Genomic DNA, 20647 nt, shown 5'->3' on the forward strand with positions numbered 1-20647 from the left:
AAAATAAATAAATATTTTAAAGTCTTGAAAATACGGAACCTCATAGGATATAAAATTATTAATAAAAAATCACTTCTCAACAACCGAAGCTCAATGAAAGAGGGGAGAGAGAAGGTACGTAACAGTGTGAAGCATGACTTCTTCCTAGGATGTGGGCTTAAGAGTCTTCTGATACTAATCATACTATTAAACCAATACTGATAGCATTACTAATCATATTAACTCATTTGCTTCATAGTTCAAACTCAATATTTAAGAATGCAATTTTTAATGGCACAACGTCAATCAATATGAAACTCAACTCATAATTACATCTATAAATTTCATATCTGCTGCACTAAACTGTTATACATATGTAGCAAGAATAAAACTTACTCCAATTTCTCTTGCCTCATCACTAACAAAAGCTCCATTGGTCTTCTTATGGGTAGCTATCCAGACTTTTCCTCTACTAACTTTGTGCCCACACTCTCTTTCTTATGAAAATGGACGAATGCATAGTAAGTATGTCATAAATATAATGAGAAATAGAAAGCTGAAAAATAATAACAGTTCATCATTTCTTCCCTCTTCCTTGCAATGCTCTTCGACCCCTTGTGTGAGAAAGCTTTGTCTTATTATGCTTATTTTTTTGGGCAATCTCCTAACATTGTCATATAAAAAGTTATTAAATTATAACATAATTTTAAGAAAAAGAAATTTAGGTTTTACCTTTGTTCTTTCATCAAGCCGGTAGTCAACAAAAGAAGCCTAATAATCTTTATCTATTCCTTTTGGAGCCATGACAATCAATTCATCTCTAGTATGTGTGCCATCATCTCTTTGTTGCCACAATTCTTGTCAAGAATCTCTCCATTTATGATTAAGTGCTTTCAAGATGTAGTTGATTTGAATATCAGAATTGATTGCAAACTTTGTCTTCAAAACATATTTTAATCAAAATTAACAATTACATAATAAATCAATTGTGAATGCTTCTTTGTAATTGTATTATGAATTTACATTACTTACTTGAATGGTATTTTGAATTATATCTTCTTTGTAAGTTTTAGGAATCTTCTTCCAATTAGAATAACATATAGGGAATGCCTTGAAGTTTCTAGTAATACTCCCTAAGAATCGATTCAATAATGCACGTCTCCAATTGGTTGATACTCATCATTCCAACGTACAATAATCCTTTCATTTTGAGGAAAATTCAAAACATCATTTGTTTTTAAGTGTTTGGTAGTCATCTTACTTTGATCATCTGTGAAGAAATAAAGTTTGTGTCAAATACTCTTTTGTCAAAGAACTTCAGCAGATATAAGTAACATAATGCAAGCATTAATATGTTGAACTTGTGTCTTACCAATGATATCAACCAACCATGCTCCCTTGTGTATTGGTGGCCTTTCTTGTTCAACTTCCAACAAACTATCCTGAATTTCATCTTGTTCATGTTCATCTTGTAAATGAGAATTTCCTCCAACTTGAGATGGTGAATGAAGAACATCTCCATTTGACTGCACTTGATAGCAATATAGAATAACCAATCGGTTTAACAAAGTTAAGCACATTACCCATGGCAAATATATGTATGTATCAACAACCAATATGAATGCACAACAACTATATGAACAACTGGAATATTAGAACATAACATATAAAGTGTGTCAAAATCTTTAACATTAACAAAAAAACAACACCCCAAGTCCATCCATCAAGTATTTAACATCATAGCATTCTCTAGAAGGGGCTTTTTTCAGCATTTAACTACAAATGAGAAAACAAAATCCATAAGAAATGCAATGATTAATATAAGAAGAATTCTAAAACTGAAATTTTAGAATACATGACAACTAAGGAAAAAGAAAAATCAACTTCAAACAATTTTAACTTGTATTTCGAGGCATGCCTATCCATGATTTATCCATTAAAATGACCTATGTTCATGCCATGAGGATTGAAAAGTTAGAATAAGTGACAATATTCAACGAAACACTACATAAGATGAATTTACTAAACTGGTTATAAAACTAAGTAGTACTAAGTTTATGGAATTGAAGAATTCATAACTAAGTAGTTCCCCTACTTAGTTATGAAATTGTTGCTTGGAATAATTTAATACGTAGTAGTACACCTACTTAATGTTAAAAGTAAATGTTGATTGAATAAAACACTAAGTAGAGATTAATTAATTCTGTTTCTGAGTAAAACACTAATGAATAAAACCTTCGTAAGAGGGGAAGAGAAGGGAGAGGAAAGAAATGAAAAATAATTTTGTTTCTGAGTAGAGAATAATCAAATATATATATATATATATATATATATATATGAAAGAAATGAAAACTAAAGCTAATAATTTTTCACCTAAATAGTCAAACTAAAGCTCTTTGATTCACTGTCCAAAAGTCTTTGCTGTAATGTAATTATTACAATATCCGTGACAAATCCAAAAAATTTCAGCAGGAGGTTAACTTGATATCCAAAATCTAGAAAAGTAAATTGTATTTATCATGCCTTTGAGAGATATATATATATATATATATATGCATTATGCATATACCATTCCTGTGGTATAAGAGAACTTGTTTGTTAGAAACCAGAGCACGAAATCAACCATAAAAACGATTTTAATGACTTTGACAAATGCATGTTTTGAACATTAATAGTTCATACATGTGAATAATGCTGAATGTTATGTGTTCCTTTTGGACAAAGTAATACATTGTATTGTTTTTAAATTAGTAGTTATATTTGAATTTTTGACCTGCTAAACAAATGGTATAATGAGATTCTATTTGGGTGGTAGTTTACTTGGTTAGGGTTAGATTTTATAATGCATCGTAGAAAAACTATGATGAAGGTTTTGGTGCTTTTGTGGTACAGATATATATGTGTATGATAATAATAATGAATAAGAGAATAAAGTAAACAGTGGGTAAAAGGAAAGCTGTGAAAGCACTTTGGATAGCTTTTGTGAAAGCGGATTTAGTTATCTTTTTGGTTTGACAAACATTCTCTACTGATATACTCACAAAGCATTGTTTGGTTTGTATTAAAGTGTAATGAAAATTCTAGAAGAATGTAGAGACTCCTTATATAGAAGAATTGAAATGTAATATAAGTTCTAGAATATTGTAGAAAAGCCTAAGATAGGAAGAAAAATCAAGAATATTCTACATAGGTAAATATCTAGAACATTTCACATAAGTTGTGGCTAGCATGTTCTAGAATAATCTATGGGTCTATAAATACCCATGAACTCTACCATTTGATGTAAGATGTAGCCAACATCTACCATTTGTAAGAAGCTAACATCTACAACAACAAAGACAACTACAACACTTCTTTCAACTACTACTTCCACATTCAACTATCTTTACATTTTCTCTATCCCAATTATTCCTTTCACAACCTCAAAATACTAACAGTGGTACCAGAGCTACGTTCGGTCATCTACTAGGCGTAGATAAAATTTTCAACTACCTCAAACAAAACTATAACTCATTCTACTACTTCCAAATATATTCTCAACACATGGCTACTACTAATCAAACATCATCAATTCCAGTACCTATTTTCACAGGAGAAAATTATGATTTCTGGAGTGTCAAAATGAAGACATTCTTCCGCTCTCAAGATTTATGGGATATCATAGAAGAGGGATTCACTATTCCAGAAGACACCTCTACTCTTATTGCAGCTCAAAAGAAGGAGTTGAAAGAAAACAAGCAGAAGGATTCAAGGGCTTTATTTGTTCTTCAACAAGCAGTTGATGACAATTTTTCCAAGGATAATTGGTGCCACAAGTGCAAAACAAGCTTGGAACACAATACAAGAGGAGTTTCAAGGAAGTGACGAGGTACACAATGTTAAACTTCATTCTCTAAGACGAGAGTTTGAATTATTAAGAATGAAAGAATCTGAGACCATTAAAGACTACTATTATAGAATAAAAGAAATAGTTAGTCAGATGAGAGCCTATGGGTGATAACAGTTGAAAAACTGTTATTTTCATGCTTAAAATTGATACTAAAAGCAACCTTTATACTTAGAAACTAGCTTGAAATCATGCTTTTACTCATATTTTCAGAAATAAGAGAGCTGGACAGGTTTATGCTTGATTTCAGTGTTTTTGTGTAGGTTTTAAGGTGAATTTGGTGAAAGAAGTGAAGAAGGAGAGAGATGGAATCAGAAAAGACATCAACAAGTGCAAATGGAGAAGCCACAACTACCGCTCAGCGGCAGTTTACCGCCGAGCAACACTCAGAAGCTCACGGGAGGTCCGCTGAGGGGCAAAATGGCCGCTGAGGGGAAGAACCGGGCTCACGCACTCACCGCTGAGCGGTACTTTACCCCTGAGCGGCACTATTTTTGGGCTTGGGCCTAATTTTCTGTAATTTACGAATAGTATATAAGCTTTAGGGTTTCCTAGGGTTTGTATCTTTGGCTGGGACGAAGCAAACACTCTCTCTTCCACCCCTTTGAAGGAGGATCTTGGATGCTCAGGCTACCTTTTCACCTTTTTAGGGTTTTATCTTTCATTCTTTCATTATTGTTCATCTAGGTTCACCATGAATATGGTGAACTAAACCTTGTATGTTTGTTGGGGAATCAATGTAATCTTTTGAAGCTCTCATATATGGAATTTGTGCTTGCATCTTAATCTAAGACTTATGCTTTCTTTCATCATTAGTTAGGGTTTTTCCTCTTTGCTCAAGGCTTGCTTTGTTTAACTCATTCAATGCATGATTATTGATTTTGTCGATACGGGAACGTACGAGGAAGTCTAGATCCGGGGAATTACTCCCAATAGTATATTGGTTGTCGTTAAGCTCCTATGCTAAAAGAACTAATTATTAGGAATGCTAGGAATTGTATGAACTCGTAATTGGGGATAGGCCTTCTTGACAAGGTAATTTAGAGAGTGGCATTAACAATGATGACTTGAATGTTGAATTCCTAAAATATATGAGAGTGGATAAGATGAAATTGACCCCCAACAACATACTCATCCATATATTCCATTGAAAGTGTTTGTATTTTGCTTTAGCCATTCATCACATTCATGCATACATGTTTATTTTCCGTTTTGCATATTAAAATCCAATTATTTCGTTCTTAAGTCTTAGCTAATCAACGAATCACATAACTAAACTAGGCCGTGAGTCCTTTGGGAGAACGATACTTGGTCTTACCAAGTTTATTACTTGAACGATTCGGTCATACTTGCCGATTGTAAAACAAGTTTGTGACATCCTATTTTGGTGATCATAAATTTGTCCATCAAGTTTTTGGCGCCGCTGCCAGAGACTCGTGGTTTAACTGGTTAATTTGTGTGATTATTGATTATCTTTGACTTTAATTTTGAATTTCTGTTTTTATTTTCTGTTTTTTTATTTTTTCAGTTTTTATTTTATTTTATTTTATTTTATTTTATTTTTATTTTATTTTATTCTCTGAATATTATATCTTCTCCTATATCTTTTTGTGCTAACCAATTTTTTTTTAGGGTTTTGTTTTCTTGTGCATGTAGGAAGCAATTAGAACAAGGAGCAAGAAAACAGCAGAACCTCTTCTTGAAGGTCTAGACGAGAGTAGACGGAGGAGAAGAATCCGAACATCTAGAGAACTCTTTCCTTCTCCGGAAACTCTGTTGCAACCATCACCACAAGGTTCTGACCCTAGCACAGAAAATATGGAGAACAATAATAATAGAAGAACTCTTGCTGATTACACCAATATTGCTGGACCTCAGCACTTTAACAGTATAGCTAGACCTAGAGTCAACGCAGCTAACATGGAGGTCAAACTAGCATTAATCCAACTGGTGAAGAGTAATCAATTCAACGGGTTATCTCATGAAAGCCCGTATGAGCACCTCACTACATTTAATGAGATTTGCAACACAGTCAAAATAAATGGGGTGCCAGATGAAGCGATCAAACTTAGCTTGTTTCCTTTCTCATTGGGAGGCAATGCTAAGCTTTGGTTAAATTCTTTCCCAGAAGAAAGTTTCACAGAGTGGGAAGCAGTGGTAACCAAATTTTTAAACAAGTACTTTCCACAATCAAAGGTGACTAAAGGCAAGCAAGAGATTTCTTCATTTAAGCAGGGCATGGAAGAATCACTGGGGCATGCATGGGATAGGTATAAAAGCTTGCTACGAAAAACACCCATGCATGGATTCAAAGAAGAGGAAGTAGTCCTAACCTTCCTTGGAGGTCTTGGTTCACAAACCAAGATGATGCTTAATGCCTCAGCAGGAGAAAATATTAAATGGAAAACTCCAGAGGAAGCAACAGAAATTATTGAAAATATGGCTACTAGTGACAACGAACTCAATATTGAAAGAGGATATCTGAATCAGAAGGAGTTGTTACAATCAAATGATGCTTTGCTTATTCAAAATAGAATTATCTCTCAACAGCTGGAAGAAGTAATTATGAAGCTTTCTCAAATACCACAAGAAATACAACAGGTCTCAATGGTTCAAGGACAACAACAAAAATGGCAAATGCAATCTACTCCATCTGAGAAGACAATAAATCTTGAAGAGACTTTCCAAAGATTTTTGAAGACGAATGCATCTTATTGTCAGAATGTGGATGCTGCATTTAAAAATATGGAGATCTATGTTGAGCGAATAGTTGACAAGATGAAACATGATAATCTCAGAAAGGAGTGTAAAACTGTTATGACCAGAAGTGGTATAGTGTTAGAGGAGAAAAAAAAAGAAAGAGAGGAGAAAGAAAAGGAGAGTGAAAGCGAAAAAGAATTATGTGAGTGGAAAGAAAGAGTTGAGAGAGAGAAAAAGAAAAAAGAAGAAGACGAGAGGAGAGAAAAAAAAGAGAGAGATGAGAGACAAAAAGAAAAAAAGGGTGAAAAGCCACTTCCTTATCCAAAGAGTTATTCAAGGAAGGAGAAAGAAAAGCAGTTGGAAAGATTCATGGAGTTGTTTAAGAAGTTGGAGATCACTATACCATTCTCTGAAGCATTGCAACAGATGCCAGCATATGCAAAGTTTTTGAAGGAACTCCTTACAAAGAAAAACAAGTACATTGAAAAGGAAACTATCAATGTACAGGGTAACTGCAGTGCAATCATACAGAAATTACCTCCTAAACTTAAAGATCCAGGAAGCTTTACTATTCCATGTACCATAGGAGATTTGAAAGTTGGAAGAGCATTGATTGATTTGGGAGCTAGCATTAATTTAATGTTGCTATCTATGTGCAGAACAATTCATGGTTTGGAAATCAAACCAACCAGAATGGCTCTTCAACTAGCGGACAAGTCTCTTAAATATCCATATGGAGTGGTTGAAGATGTTCTAGTGAATGTTGATAAATTTGTATTCCTAGTGGATTTTATTGTGATGGAGATGGAAGGGCATAGTGATGTTCCTCTTATTCTTGGGAGACCTTTTATGAAGACTGCTAGAGTTTTAATTGATGTAGAGAATGGTAAGCTTAAATTGAGAGTTGATGATGAAGAGGTCACTTTTGACGTATCCAAGGCCATGACATATCCAAATGATGACAAAGCATGTTTTCAATTTGATGAACTTGATGAAGTTTGTATGGTGCAAGAAAGGATGGTGCGAAATATTTCTCCACTAGAGAAAACTCTCATTGATGCATGTGAAGATTTAGATGAAGAAGAAGAGAAACTGATTGAGGAATGTCTGATGGACTTGGAAACATTGAAAACAAATCCAGAGGAAGATCCAATATTCGAAATAATTGATAAGGAAGAAGTTAAAGCAAAGACGCCAGAGTTAAAAAGATTACCATCACATCTGAAATATGTTTTTCTAGAAGAAGATGGAACAAAGCCAGTCATCATCAATAACTCTTTATCTCTACAAGAAGAAGAGCAGTTGATGGAAATTCTGAAAGCCAATAAAAAAGAAATTGGGTGGTCAATATCAGATCTTAAAGGTATTAGCCCAACTTATTGCATGCACAAGATTTTTATGGAAGAAGATTATAAACCAAGTGCTCAACCACAGAGAAGGTTAAATCCTGTTATGAAGGAGGTGGTCAGAAAAGAAGTGTTGAAACTGCTAGAAGCTGGTATCATTTATCCAATCTCTGATAGTGAATGGGTGAGTCCAGTACAGGTGGTTCCAAAGAAAGGTGGGATGACAATAATTCATAATGATAGGAATGAACTTATTCCTACTCGGACAGTTACTGGCTGGCGTATGTGCATTGATTACAGGAAGCTAAATAAAGCCACTAGGAAATATCATTTTCCTCTTCCCTTCATGGATCAGATGTTAGAAAGGTTATCAGGGCAGGCTTTCTATTGTTTTTTAGATGGATATTCTGGATACAATCAAATTGTGGTGGATCCAAAAGACCAGGAGAAGACGACTTTTAGTTGTCCTTTTGGTATTTTTGCATACAGAAAGATGCCATTTGGATTATGTAATGCTCCAGCTACATTTCAGAGGTGTATGCAGACAATTTTTGCAGATCTCTTAGAAAAATGCATTGAAGTATTCATGGACGATTTCTCAGTTTTTGGAAATTCTTTCCAAAGATGTTTGGCTAATTTGAACACTGTCCTCAAAAGATGTGTTCAGACTAATCTTGTTCTTAATCTGGAGAAATGTCATTTCATGGTAACTGAAGGAATTGTACTGGGACATAAAATCTCTGCTAAAGGAATTGAGGTAGATAAAGCTAAAGTAGAAGTCATTGAGAAATTGCCTCCACCAACAAATGTAAAGGGGATTAGGAGTTTTCTTGGTCATGCTGGATTTTATAGAAGATTCATCAAAGATTTCTCAAAAATTGCTAAACCATTGAGTAATCTTTTGATGAAGGATGCTCCTTTTGTGATGAATGAAGACTGTTTGAAAGCTTTTGACACATTGAAGAAGAAGTTAGTGTCAGCTCCAGTAATTGTAGCGCCAGATTGGAATCAAAATTTTGAATTAATGTGTGATGCAAGTGATTATGCAATAGGAGTGGTCCTCGGCCAACGGATAGAACAAAAGTTTCACCCAATTTATTATGCTAGCAAAGTGTTGAATGATGCTCAACTAAATTATGCTACCACAGAGAAAGAATTTCTTGCCATTTTGTATGCTCTAGAGAAATTTAGACCTTATCTTATTGGGTCTAAGGTGACTGTCTATACAGATCATGCAGCTATCAAATATTTGTTGACAAAGCCAGATTCTAAGCCACGTCTGATTAGATGGGTACTACTGTTGCAAGAATTTGATGTAGAAATCTGTGATAAGAAAGGAAGTGAGAACTTGATTGCTGATCATTTGTCACGGTTAGTCAACAATGAGGTCACTAGCAAGGAATCCGAAATCTGGGAATCTTTTTCAGATGAAACACTCATGTATATTCAGCAGAGGCCCTGGTTTGCTGATATGGCTAATTTCAAAGTTGCAAGGGTCATGCCGGAAGACTTAACTTGGCAACATAGAAAGAAATTTTTGCATGATGCCAAGCAGTTTATTTGGGATGATCCTTATTTGTTCAAGATTGGAGCAGATAATCTTCTGAGGAGATGTGTGACAAATGAAGAAGCAGAAGGAATTCTCTGGCATTGTCATGATTCACCTTATGGAGGACATTTTAATGGAGAAAGAACAACAACAAAAGTTCTTCAATCAGGATTTTATTGGCCAACTTTATTTAAAGATGCCCATAATCATGCTAGAAATTGTGATAAATGTCAAAGAGCAGGGACGATCACTAAACGTCATGAGATGCCCTTACAAGGTATTTTAGAGGTTGAGGTTTTTGATTGTTGGGGTATTGACTTTGTTGGACCCTTCCCTCCATCTTTCAACAATGAATATATTCTGGTAGCAGTGGATTATGTGAGTAAATGGGTGGAAGCATTAGCTTGTCCTAAAAATGATGCTAGCACAGTAATTAAATTCTTGAAGAGGCAGATATTTTCACGTTTTGGCACTCCAAGAGTGTTGATTAGTGATGGAGGATCTCATTTTTGCAATTATCAGCTAGAGAAAGTACTCAAACACTATGGAGTGAAACATAAGGTAGCTGCACCTTATCATCCACAAACCAATGGACAAGCTGAGGTGTCTAACAGGGAGATAAAAAGGATCCTGGAAAAAACAGTGACTTCATCAAGAAATGATTGATCTCTCAAATTGGATGATGCTCTTTGGGCTTATAGGACGGCAATGAAGACGTATATGGGATTATCACCATTTCAATTAGTATATGGGAAAGCATGTCATTTGCCAGTAGAATTGGAGCATAGAGCGTTATGGGCTTTGAAATTCTTGAATTTTGATCCTTATGAAACTCAATGCACACGCAGAAGGCAGATTTTGGAGCTTGAAGAAATGCGATTACATGCATATGATTCATCCAAGGCTTATAAAGACAAGATCAAATTTTATCATGACAGGAAGTTGGTGAATAGAGTTTTCAATCCAGGACAACAGGTACTATTGTTCAATTCAAGATTGAAGATATTTCCTGGGAAGCTGAAGTCAAAATGGTCAGGACCATTTGTGATAAAAGAAGTACATCTGCATGGAGCAATTGAAATATTTAATCCAGCTGCTGATGATCCACAGAGAAGTTGAGTGGTGAATGGTCAACGTCTCAAGCCCTATCTAGGGGGAGAGGTGCAACAATTTTCCACAATGATGCTGTTGGTTGATCCTTGAAAGTTTGGGTCAAGCTAGTGACATTAAAAGAGCGCTTGCTGGGAGGCAACCCAGTGATTTAAGAACTTTTTAATTTTTGTTTTGGTGATGTAATTTTGAACTTTTGGGTATTTTTGTTTTTGTTATAAGTTTGTTACAAGATTTACATCTACTGATGGATGTTAGGCAGAAGAGTATCTACTGAAGGATACTATGTTTGTATACACCTACTGATGGGTGTTGGTAAGGAAAATTTGCACCTACTGAAGGGTGCTGGAGGATTTTGGGTCAGGCTCGTGACGTTAAACAAGCGCTACCTGGGAGGCAACCTAGTTGCTTGATATTTCTGTATAATTTTTGTTTTGATCCTGCTTTAGTTGCATAATAGGGTTGTGCATGAATGATCTGAAAATTTTATTGCATGAAGCCAGTGAGGGGTATGGTTAGGACGCATTTAGGTTAAGCTAAGGAGAAGGAGGGCACTTCCCGTAAGTGCCGCTGAGCGGCAAACTACCGCTGAGCGGTAGTGTCGCAGAAGGGGCTTAGGTTGCCCCTCAGCGGGACCCGAGCCCATTAGAGGTATTTTTATACCCTAAGCTGCGCCTTGGCCTCTCCTTTTATTCTTCTCTGCACACACACTCCTGCATACTTTTCCAAAGTTTTCTATAACTTTTCCCTAATCCTTTTTGAGAAAATTTCTTTTCCACTCACTTTCTTACTTGTTGTTCATCTAAGTTTGGGGTTGGGAGAGAGTATCATTGATGGGGCTGAGTTTTTCAAAGCACTAAAGCAGGATTTGTCTTATTTATTTATGTTTAGATTAGGGTTTGATGTACTCTATTGGAAACCTGGTTTGTTATGATGGTTTGCTATTAACTGTGATTGTGTGATAAGAATGCTGAATGATGCTTATTGATTGATTGATGTTGAGCACATTAAAATGCTTATACAGGTGATTCACAAGCTTTGTGAACAAATGCAGGATATTATGATTGTGATTGTGAGATTAAGCAGGATGTGTATGTCAAATGTGAATGAGCTTATATGTGAGGTTTTGAGCTCTAGAGTTGTTATTGTTGAATGCTATTACTTTGGAAACATGAATGATTTTGCCCAGGTTTTCTATGATTGAATCAATTGCTTGTTTTGCAACATGTGATCAAGGCCGTTTGTTGGAACCCTTTTTATTGGCCAAATTCATAAAGTTAGCCCACTAAAAGAGAACACTTTGTGTTCTATCCTTTGAACCCTTAGCCTTGAACATAAATTGAAAACCCTTGAAAATCTTTACCTTGAGTTAAGTAGAAGATATTGTGTGGTATTGTTAAATGTTCAAGTTTGGGGTTGTTGGGAAAACATGAAAAAGGAAAAGCATTGAACTAAGAGCTAAAAAGGAAGAATATGCAAAGAAAAGAAAAAGAAGCAAAGCTCAATGCAAATGCAAAAGGCAAGTTGGAAAAAATAAGACTAATTGTGTTGATTATGATTCTCTTAACTCAAGGATTTTGTGATCCAGAAAAACCAATTTTCTTGTTAGCCCAGCCACATTATAAGCCATTGAAAAGTCCTTGTGATGATGCATGCTTGTGAATGTTTTTTATTGTGGTAAAATGAAAGGCAAAGTTGATTCATGTGACATTGTGATAGTAGAGTGAATGAGTGATTACCTCTTATACACTTGTGTGTGAGTGAAACACTTTACCTAGTGAGGAAATATTCCATGAACACATGAACATCCATGCTTAATTGATTGATCATTAATGAAAAATAGCATTTGTTGGAATTTAAATGACTTTGTGAACACTAAAGCATGTGCACATCTTGATTGAACTCTTGGTCATAAGTTTGATTGAAGTTTTTACTTATCTTGAAAAAGAGGATTTTTGAATAAGGGAACCATCATATGAATTGGTTGAAGATTGAGTTACATCTTATTTGCTTGAGGACAAGCAAAGTTCTAAGTTTGGGGTTGTGATAACAGTTGAAAAACTGTTATTTTCATGCTTAAAATTGATACTAAAAGCAACCTTTATACTTAGAAACTAGCTTGAAATCATGCTTTTACTCATATTTTCAGAAATAAGAGAGCTGGACAGGTTTATGCTTGATTTCAGTGTTTTTGTGCAGATTTTAAGGTGAATTTGGTGGAAGAACTGAAGAAGGAGAGAGATGGAATCAGAAAAGACATCAAAAAGTGCAAATGGAGAAGCCGCAACTACCGCTGAGCGGCAGTTTACCGTTCAGCGGCACTCAGAAGCTCACGGGAGGTCCGCTGAGGGGCAAAATGGCCGCTGAGGGGAAGAACCGGGCTCACGCACTCACCGCTGAGCGGTAATTTACCGCTGAGCGGCACTATTTTTGGGCTTGGGCCTAATTTTCTGTAATTTACGAATAGTATATAAGCTTTAGGGTTTCCTAGGGTTTGTATCTTTGGCTGGGACGAAGCAAACACTCTCTCTTCCACCCCTTTGAAGGAGGATCTTAGATGCTCAGGCTACCTTTTCACCTTTTTAGGGTTTTATCTTTCATTCTTTCATTATTGTTCATCTAGGTTCACCATGAATATGGTGAACTAAACCTTGTATGTTTGTTGGGGAATCAATGTAATCTTTTGAAGCTCTCATATATGGAATTTGTGCTTGCATCTTAATCTAAGACTTATGCTTTCTTTCATCATTAGTTAGGGTTTTTCCTCTTTGCTCAAGGCTTGCTTTGTTTAACTCATTCAATGCATGATTATTGATTTTGTCGATACGGGAACGTACGGGGAAGTCTAGATCCGGGGAATTACTCCCAATAGTATATTGGTTGTTGTTAAGCTCCTGTGCTAAAAGAACTAATTATTAGGAATGCTAGGAATTGTATATACTCGTAATTGGGGATAGGCCTTCTTGACAAGGTAATTTAGAGAGTGGCATTAACAATGATGACTTGAATGTTGAATTCCTAAAATATATGAGAGTGGATAAGATGAAATTGACCCCCAACAACATACTCATCCATATATTCCATTGAAAGTGTTTGTATTTTGCTTTAGCCATTCATCACATTCATGCATACATGTTTATTTTCCATTTTGCATATTAAAATCCAATTATTTCGTTCTTAAGTCTTAGCTAATCAACGAATCACATAACTAAACTAGGCCGTGAGTCCTTTGGGAGAACGATACTTGGTCTTACCAAGTTTATTACTTGAACGATTCGGTCATACTTGCCGATTGTAAAACAAGTTTGTGACATCCTATTTTGGTGATCATAAATTTGTCCATCAATGGGGAAAATATTCTTGACAAAAAGATCGTTGAGAAAATTTTAATTTCTATTCCCCAAAAATATGATGCAATCGCAACCGCGATTGAACAAACAAAAGATTTGGCTACATTGTCAGTCACACAACTAATGGACTCTGTTGAAGCTTATGAACAAAGATTGAAAAGGCATGAAGAAGACTCGGTTGAAAATGCCTTTCAATCAAAACTAAAATTACGGTCTCAGAATAAAGAATATGAAGGAAATAAAAGTAGAGAAGAAATTTCTAGAAATAAAGAAAATCCTAGAAGCTTCTCTATGACTCGTGAAGAAAAATATCCTCCATGTGGCATATGTAAAAAGACAAGTCACTTGGAAAATGATTGTTGGCATCATGGAAAACTTTAATGCCACTATTGCAAGAAATTTGGTCACGTAGAAAAGTATTGTCATAAAGAAAATAAGCATCAAGCAAACTTTGCGGAAGAATATAGTAAGGAGAAACTCTTATTCTACGCCAATCAAGAATCTTCTGGTAGAGAAGGAAGTTGGTACTTAGATAGTGGATGCAGCAATCACATGGCGAAAGATCAAAGCATCTTCAAAGACATTGATAAATCTGTCAATGTCAAAGTTCGGCTAGGAAATGACACCACAGTGGAGTCTCGAGGCAAAGGAACTATCATGGTGGAGACAAAGAAAGGTACGAAATTCATCAAGGATGTTTTATTAGTTCCCAATCTTAAAGAGAATCTTTAAAGTATTGGCCAAATGATGGAGAATGGATATTCTCTTCATTTTGAGAAAGATACATGCAAAATTTATGACAGTAAAATGATAGAAATTGGCCAAGTAAAAATGGAGAAGAGAAATAGAAGCTTTCTTATAAGCTTCAAACCTGAACTCATATTGTCATGAAGGTAGAAGTTGATGACTCATGGCTTTGGCATAGGAGATTTGGCCACTTCAACACACATGCCTTAAAGCTTTTATATCAGAAAAACATGATGAGAGATCTTCCATGCTTGAAAGAGAATAATGAATCATGCGAAGGATGTCTCCTCGGAAAACAACATCGATTATCATTCTCGACAAACAAAGCATGGAGAGCAAAAGACTTATTAGAGTTGATTCATACTGATGTTTGCAGACCGATGAGAACACCTTCACATCATAACAACATGTATTTCATCCTCTTCATTGATGACTTCTCTAGAATGACATGGGTCTATTTCTTAAAGGCAAAGTCAGAAGTTTTTGGAGTATTCAAGAAATTTAAGGCCCTTGTTGAGAAGCAAAGCGAAAAACAGATAAAAGTAGTTCGAAGTGATCGTGGCAAGGAGTACACATCTCACAAGTTTGACAAATTCTGTGAAGATGAAGGCATAGAGCGACAACTTACAGTTGCATATACTCCACAACAAAATGGCGTGTCATAGAGAAAGAATCGCATAGTTATGGAGATGGCAAGATCAATGCTGAAAGAGAAAAGTATGCCTAACACTTTTTGGGCTGAAGCGGTCTACACTGCAGTTTACATTCTAAACAGATGTCCAACTAAAGCAGTCCAAGACAAGACTCCTATTGAAGCTTGGAGTGGAAGAAAGCCATCAGCTAAACACCTACGAGTATTTGGATCTATCTGCTTCATACATGTTCCTGATCAAAGGAGGCACAAGCTTGAAGATAAGACTATACAAGGAATATTCTTGGGATATAGCACACAATCAAAAGGTTATCGAGTCTACAACCTACAAACAAAACTCATCATCAGTCGAGATGTTGAAGTTGATGAAAATGCTTCTTGGAATTGGGAAGAAGAAAAAGTTGTTAAAAGCAACATTCTACTTCCAATGCAGCAATCTCAAGAAGAAATTCAAGAAGAGACAGAAAATTCAGATACGCTTTCTCCACCTCCACAACAGGAAGATTCTTCACCTGAATCTAGTCCAAGAAGAGTAAGATCTTTGGTAGACATATATGAAACTTGCAATATAGCCATGATTGAGCCTAACTGTTATGAAGAAGCATCAAAGCAAGAAGTATGGGTCAAGGCTATGGAAGAAGAGATTAAAATGATTGAGAAGAATAACACTTGGGAACTCGTAAATTGCCCTCATGGAAAAGATATCATAGGAGTGAAATGGATATATAAAACAAAGCTTAATCCTGATGGAACTATACAAAAGCACAAGGCAAGATTAGTTGCTAAAGGCTACTCACAAAAACCAGGAATAGACTACAATGAGACATTTGCTCCAGTTGCTCGCTTAGATACAATTAGAGTATTAATAGCTCTTGCAGCATAAAAAGGATGGAACATCTATCAACTAGATGTCAAATCAGCCTTTCTAAAGGGAGTGCTCGAAGAAGAAATTTATGTTGAACAACCACAAGGCTATATCAACAAAGGAAATGAAGGCAAAGTACTAAGACTTAGAAAAGCATTATATGGCCTGAAGCAAGCTCCTCGAGCATGGTATAGCAAGATTGATAAATACTTCATCGATCAAGGATTCAAGAGGAGCAAGAGTGAGCCAACACTATATATTAAGGCACAAGAGGTGAAACAAGACAAGGAAGGTATATTTATCTCTCAAAAGAAATATATTGAAGCTCTATTAAAGAAGTTCAAGATGAATGGTTGTAAACCTGTCACTACTCCACTGGTGGTAAACGAGAAACTACAAAAAGATGGTGGAGCATAAGAGGCAAATGCATCGCGCTACGGGAGTTTAATTGGAAGTCTCCTGTATCTTAGCCACACGACCAGATATTATGTATGCTACAAGTCTTCTATCAAGATTCATGCAAAAACCAAGTCAGATTCATTATGGAGTAGGAAAAAGAATTTTAAGATATCTACAAGGCAGAAAGGAGTTTGGTATATGGTACAAAACCATGACTAACTCAAGGATGATTGGCTACATAGATAGTGATTGGACAGGATCAATGGACGACATGAAAAGTACGTTAGTATATGCTTTCTCATTAGGATCGGGTATTTTATCTTGTGCATCAAAGAAGCAAGCAACCGTGGCACAATCAACAACAGAAGCAGAGTATCTAGCAGCTGCTGAAACCACGAGTCAAACAATATGGCTACGAAGAATACTTGAAGAAATGGGCGAACCACAAGATGGACCGACTATTATCTATTGCGACATCAAATCGGCAATAGAAATAGCAAAAAATCCAGTCCATCATCAAAGAACAAAACACATAGCCATTAAATATCACTTCATTTGAGATGAAGAGACAACTAAATCGAGTACTGCCCAACAGAAGACCAAATTGCAGATATATTTACGAAGGCATTACCAAGACCAAGATTTGCGCACAATGCTTGGAGTTACCGAATTTGCATTAAGGAGGAGTATTAAAGTGTAATGAAAATTCTAGAAGAATGTAGGGACTCCTTAGATAGAAGAATTGAAATGTAATATAAGTTCTAGAATATTGTAGAAAAGCCTAAGATAGGAAGAAAAATCAAGAATATTCTACATAGGTAAATATCTAGAACATTCCACATAAGTTGTGGCTAGCATGTTCTAGAATAATCTATGGGTCTATAAATACCCATGAACTCTACCATTTGATGTAAGATGTAGCCAACATCTACCATTTGTAAGAAGCTAACATCTACAACAATAAAGACAACTACAACACTTCTTTGAACTACTACTTCCACATTCCACTATCTCCACATTTACTTCTACATTCAATTATCTCTACATTTTCTCTATCCCAACTATTCCTTTCACAACCATAAAATACTAACAGTTTGAATGAATTCATAAAGCAATGATGAGACCCCTTAAAACCAAAAGTTAAGGCAAAATCATGTCTCACCATCTTCCTGCCTTCTCTTTAATTACCTCTTTCATCTAACTCCTACATATATTATATATATACACATATTGGTTATCAACAAAATAAAAAAAGAAAGACAATCTGAACTGAAGGACTGAAAGTCATACACAGTATTTGCTGCTATTTATACCACCTTTTCTTCTTGAATTGCAGGCAATTAAACTGCTTGTTCTCCCCTTAATGAAGGCTTTGATATCGATTAGTAAATCTTCATTTAATATATTATTGAACACCATCTATATTAGTAACCATGGTTGCTTACTACTTGATTTGTTTATTTCCCATTGCAACAATGATGATAATTACAGAACTTTTGGAAGGTTGTTCGTTACATAAATACCTAGAGAGCATTTATCCAAATGCTCTTAGTTTATAGCAATCCATAAGTTTTGGTTTGGATATTTCTCAAGCCATGGAGTATCTGCGTGCAAATGGCATTATTCACCGCGATCTAAAACCTGGTAATTATGTTTAGTTATAATGATAAGTATCTATACAATGTGATATTTGAATGACTTTTTACGTTTTGATGTATATTTTGTCTTCTCTGAAATGTAGTATGTATGTCTTTTAAATTAACGCTTTTTTTTTTAACTTATGGAATGTCTAATGTAGATACAGACCAATTAAGGGGATCCAATAAATATAAGTATGTTTATTTCTTTACCTTTACAATAACTAGTTCATTCATAGTCAAGGAAACTCATTAACACTAATTGATTTTCATATATATATTTTTTCTGAGTATAAGAGGTGCAGTCATTTCAATTACAAGTTATCCATGACTTCTTTAGGTAATTTGCTTCAGAGGCATTAAGTCTATTGTCTACCCATTAAGTCTATTGTCTACCCATCAACCCTTGCAATGCTAAAATAGTGGATATGAGTTAAAAAAAGACGATGTCACAGTACCAAACCATATAACATACACAATATGATGCTAATATTGACAACTCACAGTTTTGACATCCCATATCAATTAGTCTCCAAGATAGCAGCAGCCAAACCAAACAAAGCAAACATAATGCAAACAAATAGTTCCTAGTACTCGTATATAATAGATGCTCAAATCTCAAAATTTACTCTCAAGTGTGAAGACACAGAAAACTAATACTAGAAAACTTATAACTTAAAGACAAAACCATCATTGACTTCAGGCAAAGCATACAAAAACAAATCAGCAACTACAAATAAAAAATAAAACACAACAAAATAAAAGTGTAGTCTTGAGAAGTGTGAAACAAATGCTTTAAGGGCTGAAGAATAACATAGATACACCAAGGCTTTTAATAATCAAGCTATTACTTCCTGTTGAAATATAAAGCATTGATTCTGACCTGATTTATCTCAAAAACTAACTGATACAATATCCTCAAACCTATAGCATAGTGATGTTGTGCCTGCTAAAAGTATCAATTGGTCAGATTAAAATTCAAAACAATCAAATCTGTAGTATAAAAGAAGATATATTTAATAATTAAAAAAATAGTAAAAACACCAAGTACACAGTCAAAACCTCAAAACACCACATGCCAGTAACAGAGAAACTAGTTAGCGTGGTGGATTGAGGTGGTTAATAGAACTTGACTTTGTCAACCAAAATCTTCTTTATTATCCTATCCTACATCTAATTTACGATATGTTAATACTTCCAATAAAATTAAAAATATTTGTTCAAGAATAACAATATAAACTTATTATAAATATTCTGATGGGTCGTACAACTAGTTTGGGATACAAGACAATCGCCCTAAATATTTTCATTGATGATTAGACCATTAAACTCCACTATTAATACTCAACAAATTATAGGACCTTAATTTTGTAATCAGAACACATATCAAAGACAAGAAAAATGAAGATTAGGTTAGAGCTAAAAATGAAGATATAGATAAAGAGATAGATGAAGATTAGGTAAGAGTAAAAGAAGAACGAGAGGAACTAGGAAGTATTAGGAATGGAGGCTCAGACAAGAGGAAAAGAACGTAGAGAGAATAATCTGATTGAAGAGATAAGATGAACATACCAGGGAGACGAAAGTGATAAAAATCGCCTCAGCACAATCCTCGCCACCTCGACCTCGCTGCCTCGACCTCGCCGCCTCGACCATGATGCTCAGCCCAAGCAGGGGAAGACACAAAGCAGACGAACATGAACACTCACCAAAGCAGGGAAAGATTGTGATGAAGGCAGCAGAAAATGAAAGTGCTTAGGAGGAAGGAAATTAGGGCTTAGGGAATTAGAAATGAATATGCGGGGAAAACTTTTCTAAGGGTATTGCTCCCTCCACCACCACACCTTTCTCCCTCCACCTCCCCTTTACTATTTTGTCCCTCAGTAAAATTTTATTTTTAGGGTTATTACTTTTTAATTTTACCCATTCACAATCTATTTCACTAATAACCTATTCTACTCCCGTACATGAGTAAAATACTTTTTTTTCATTTTAACATTATATTTCTTCCTCTTTTCCTTTCATCATTGTGAGATACTACAAGTTGCAAAGGTTGGTGGTGGTGGAAAGAATTATCAAGCAGTCTCCCTCTCGTGGTGTAGTATCGCTCTCGTGGTGCAGTGCGTGGAGTGGTGCAGTGCATGTCGTGCTTTCTCGTATTCGAATAAACTTGAAATAAAACCCTAAAATAAAACATGTAACCTTTAAACGGAGGTGACATCCTTCAACGGATGTCAACATCCTTCAACGGATGTCAACATCATTCAACGGATGTTGACATTCGTTGAAGATGTCACCTCTGTTTAAAGGTTACTTTGTTTTTATTTTAGAGTTTGTTTTACTAGGGGACATCCCTTGAAGGATATCACCTCCATTGATGTATACTTCCTTACGCTGATTGATGCTCTGGACGCTCCTCGATGTTCC

General features: G+C 35.4%; 1 protein-coding gene across 1 annotated transcript; it reads right to left on the reverse strand.

Annotated features, from left to right (window-relative positions):
* Window positions 1–1286: 1286 nt before the first annotated feature.
* LOC128196677 (uncharacterized) lies at window positions 1287–20143 on the reverse strand. The gene is made up of 3 exons (XM_052878180.1): window positions 19793–20143; window positions 19104–19166; window positions 1287–1505 (listed from the first exon to the last, which is right to left on the reverse strand). The coding sequence occupies exons 1-3, from the start codon at window positions 19874–19876 to the stop codon at window positions 1287–1289; spliced, it is 366 nt and encodes a 121-aa protein (XP_052734140.1). The 5' UTR covers window positions 19877–20143.
* Between the last annotated feature and the right edge of the window lie 504 nt (window positions 20144–20647).

The sequence above is a fragment of the Vigna angularis genome, chromosome 5 (genome assembly GCF_016808095.1).
Source record: "Vigna angularis cultivar LongXiaoDou No.4 chromosome 5, ASM1680809v1, whole genome shotgun sequence".
Lineage (NCBI taxonomy): Eukaryota > Viridiplantae > Streptophyta > Magnoliopsida > Fabales > Fabaceae > Vigna > Vigna angularis.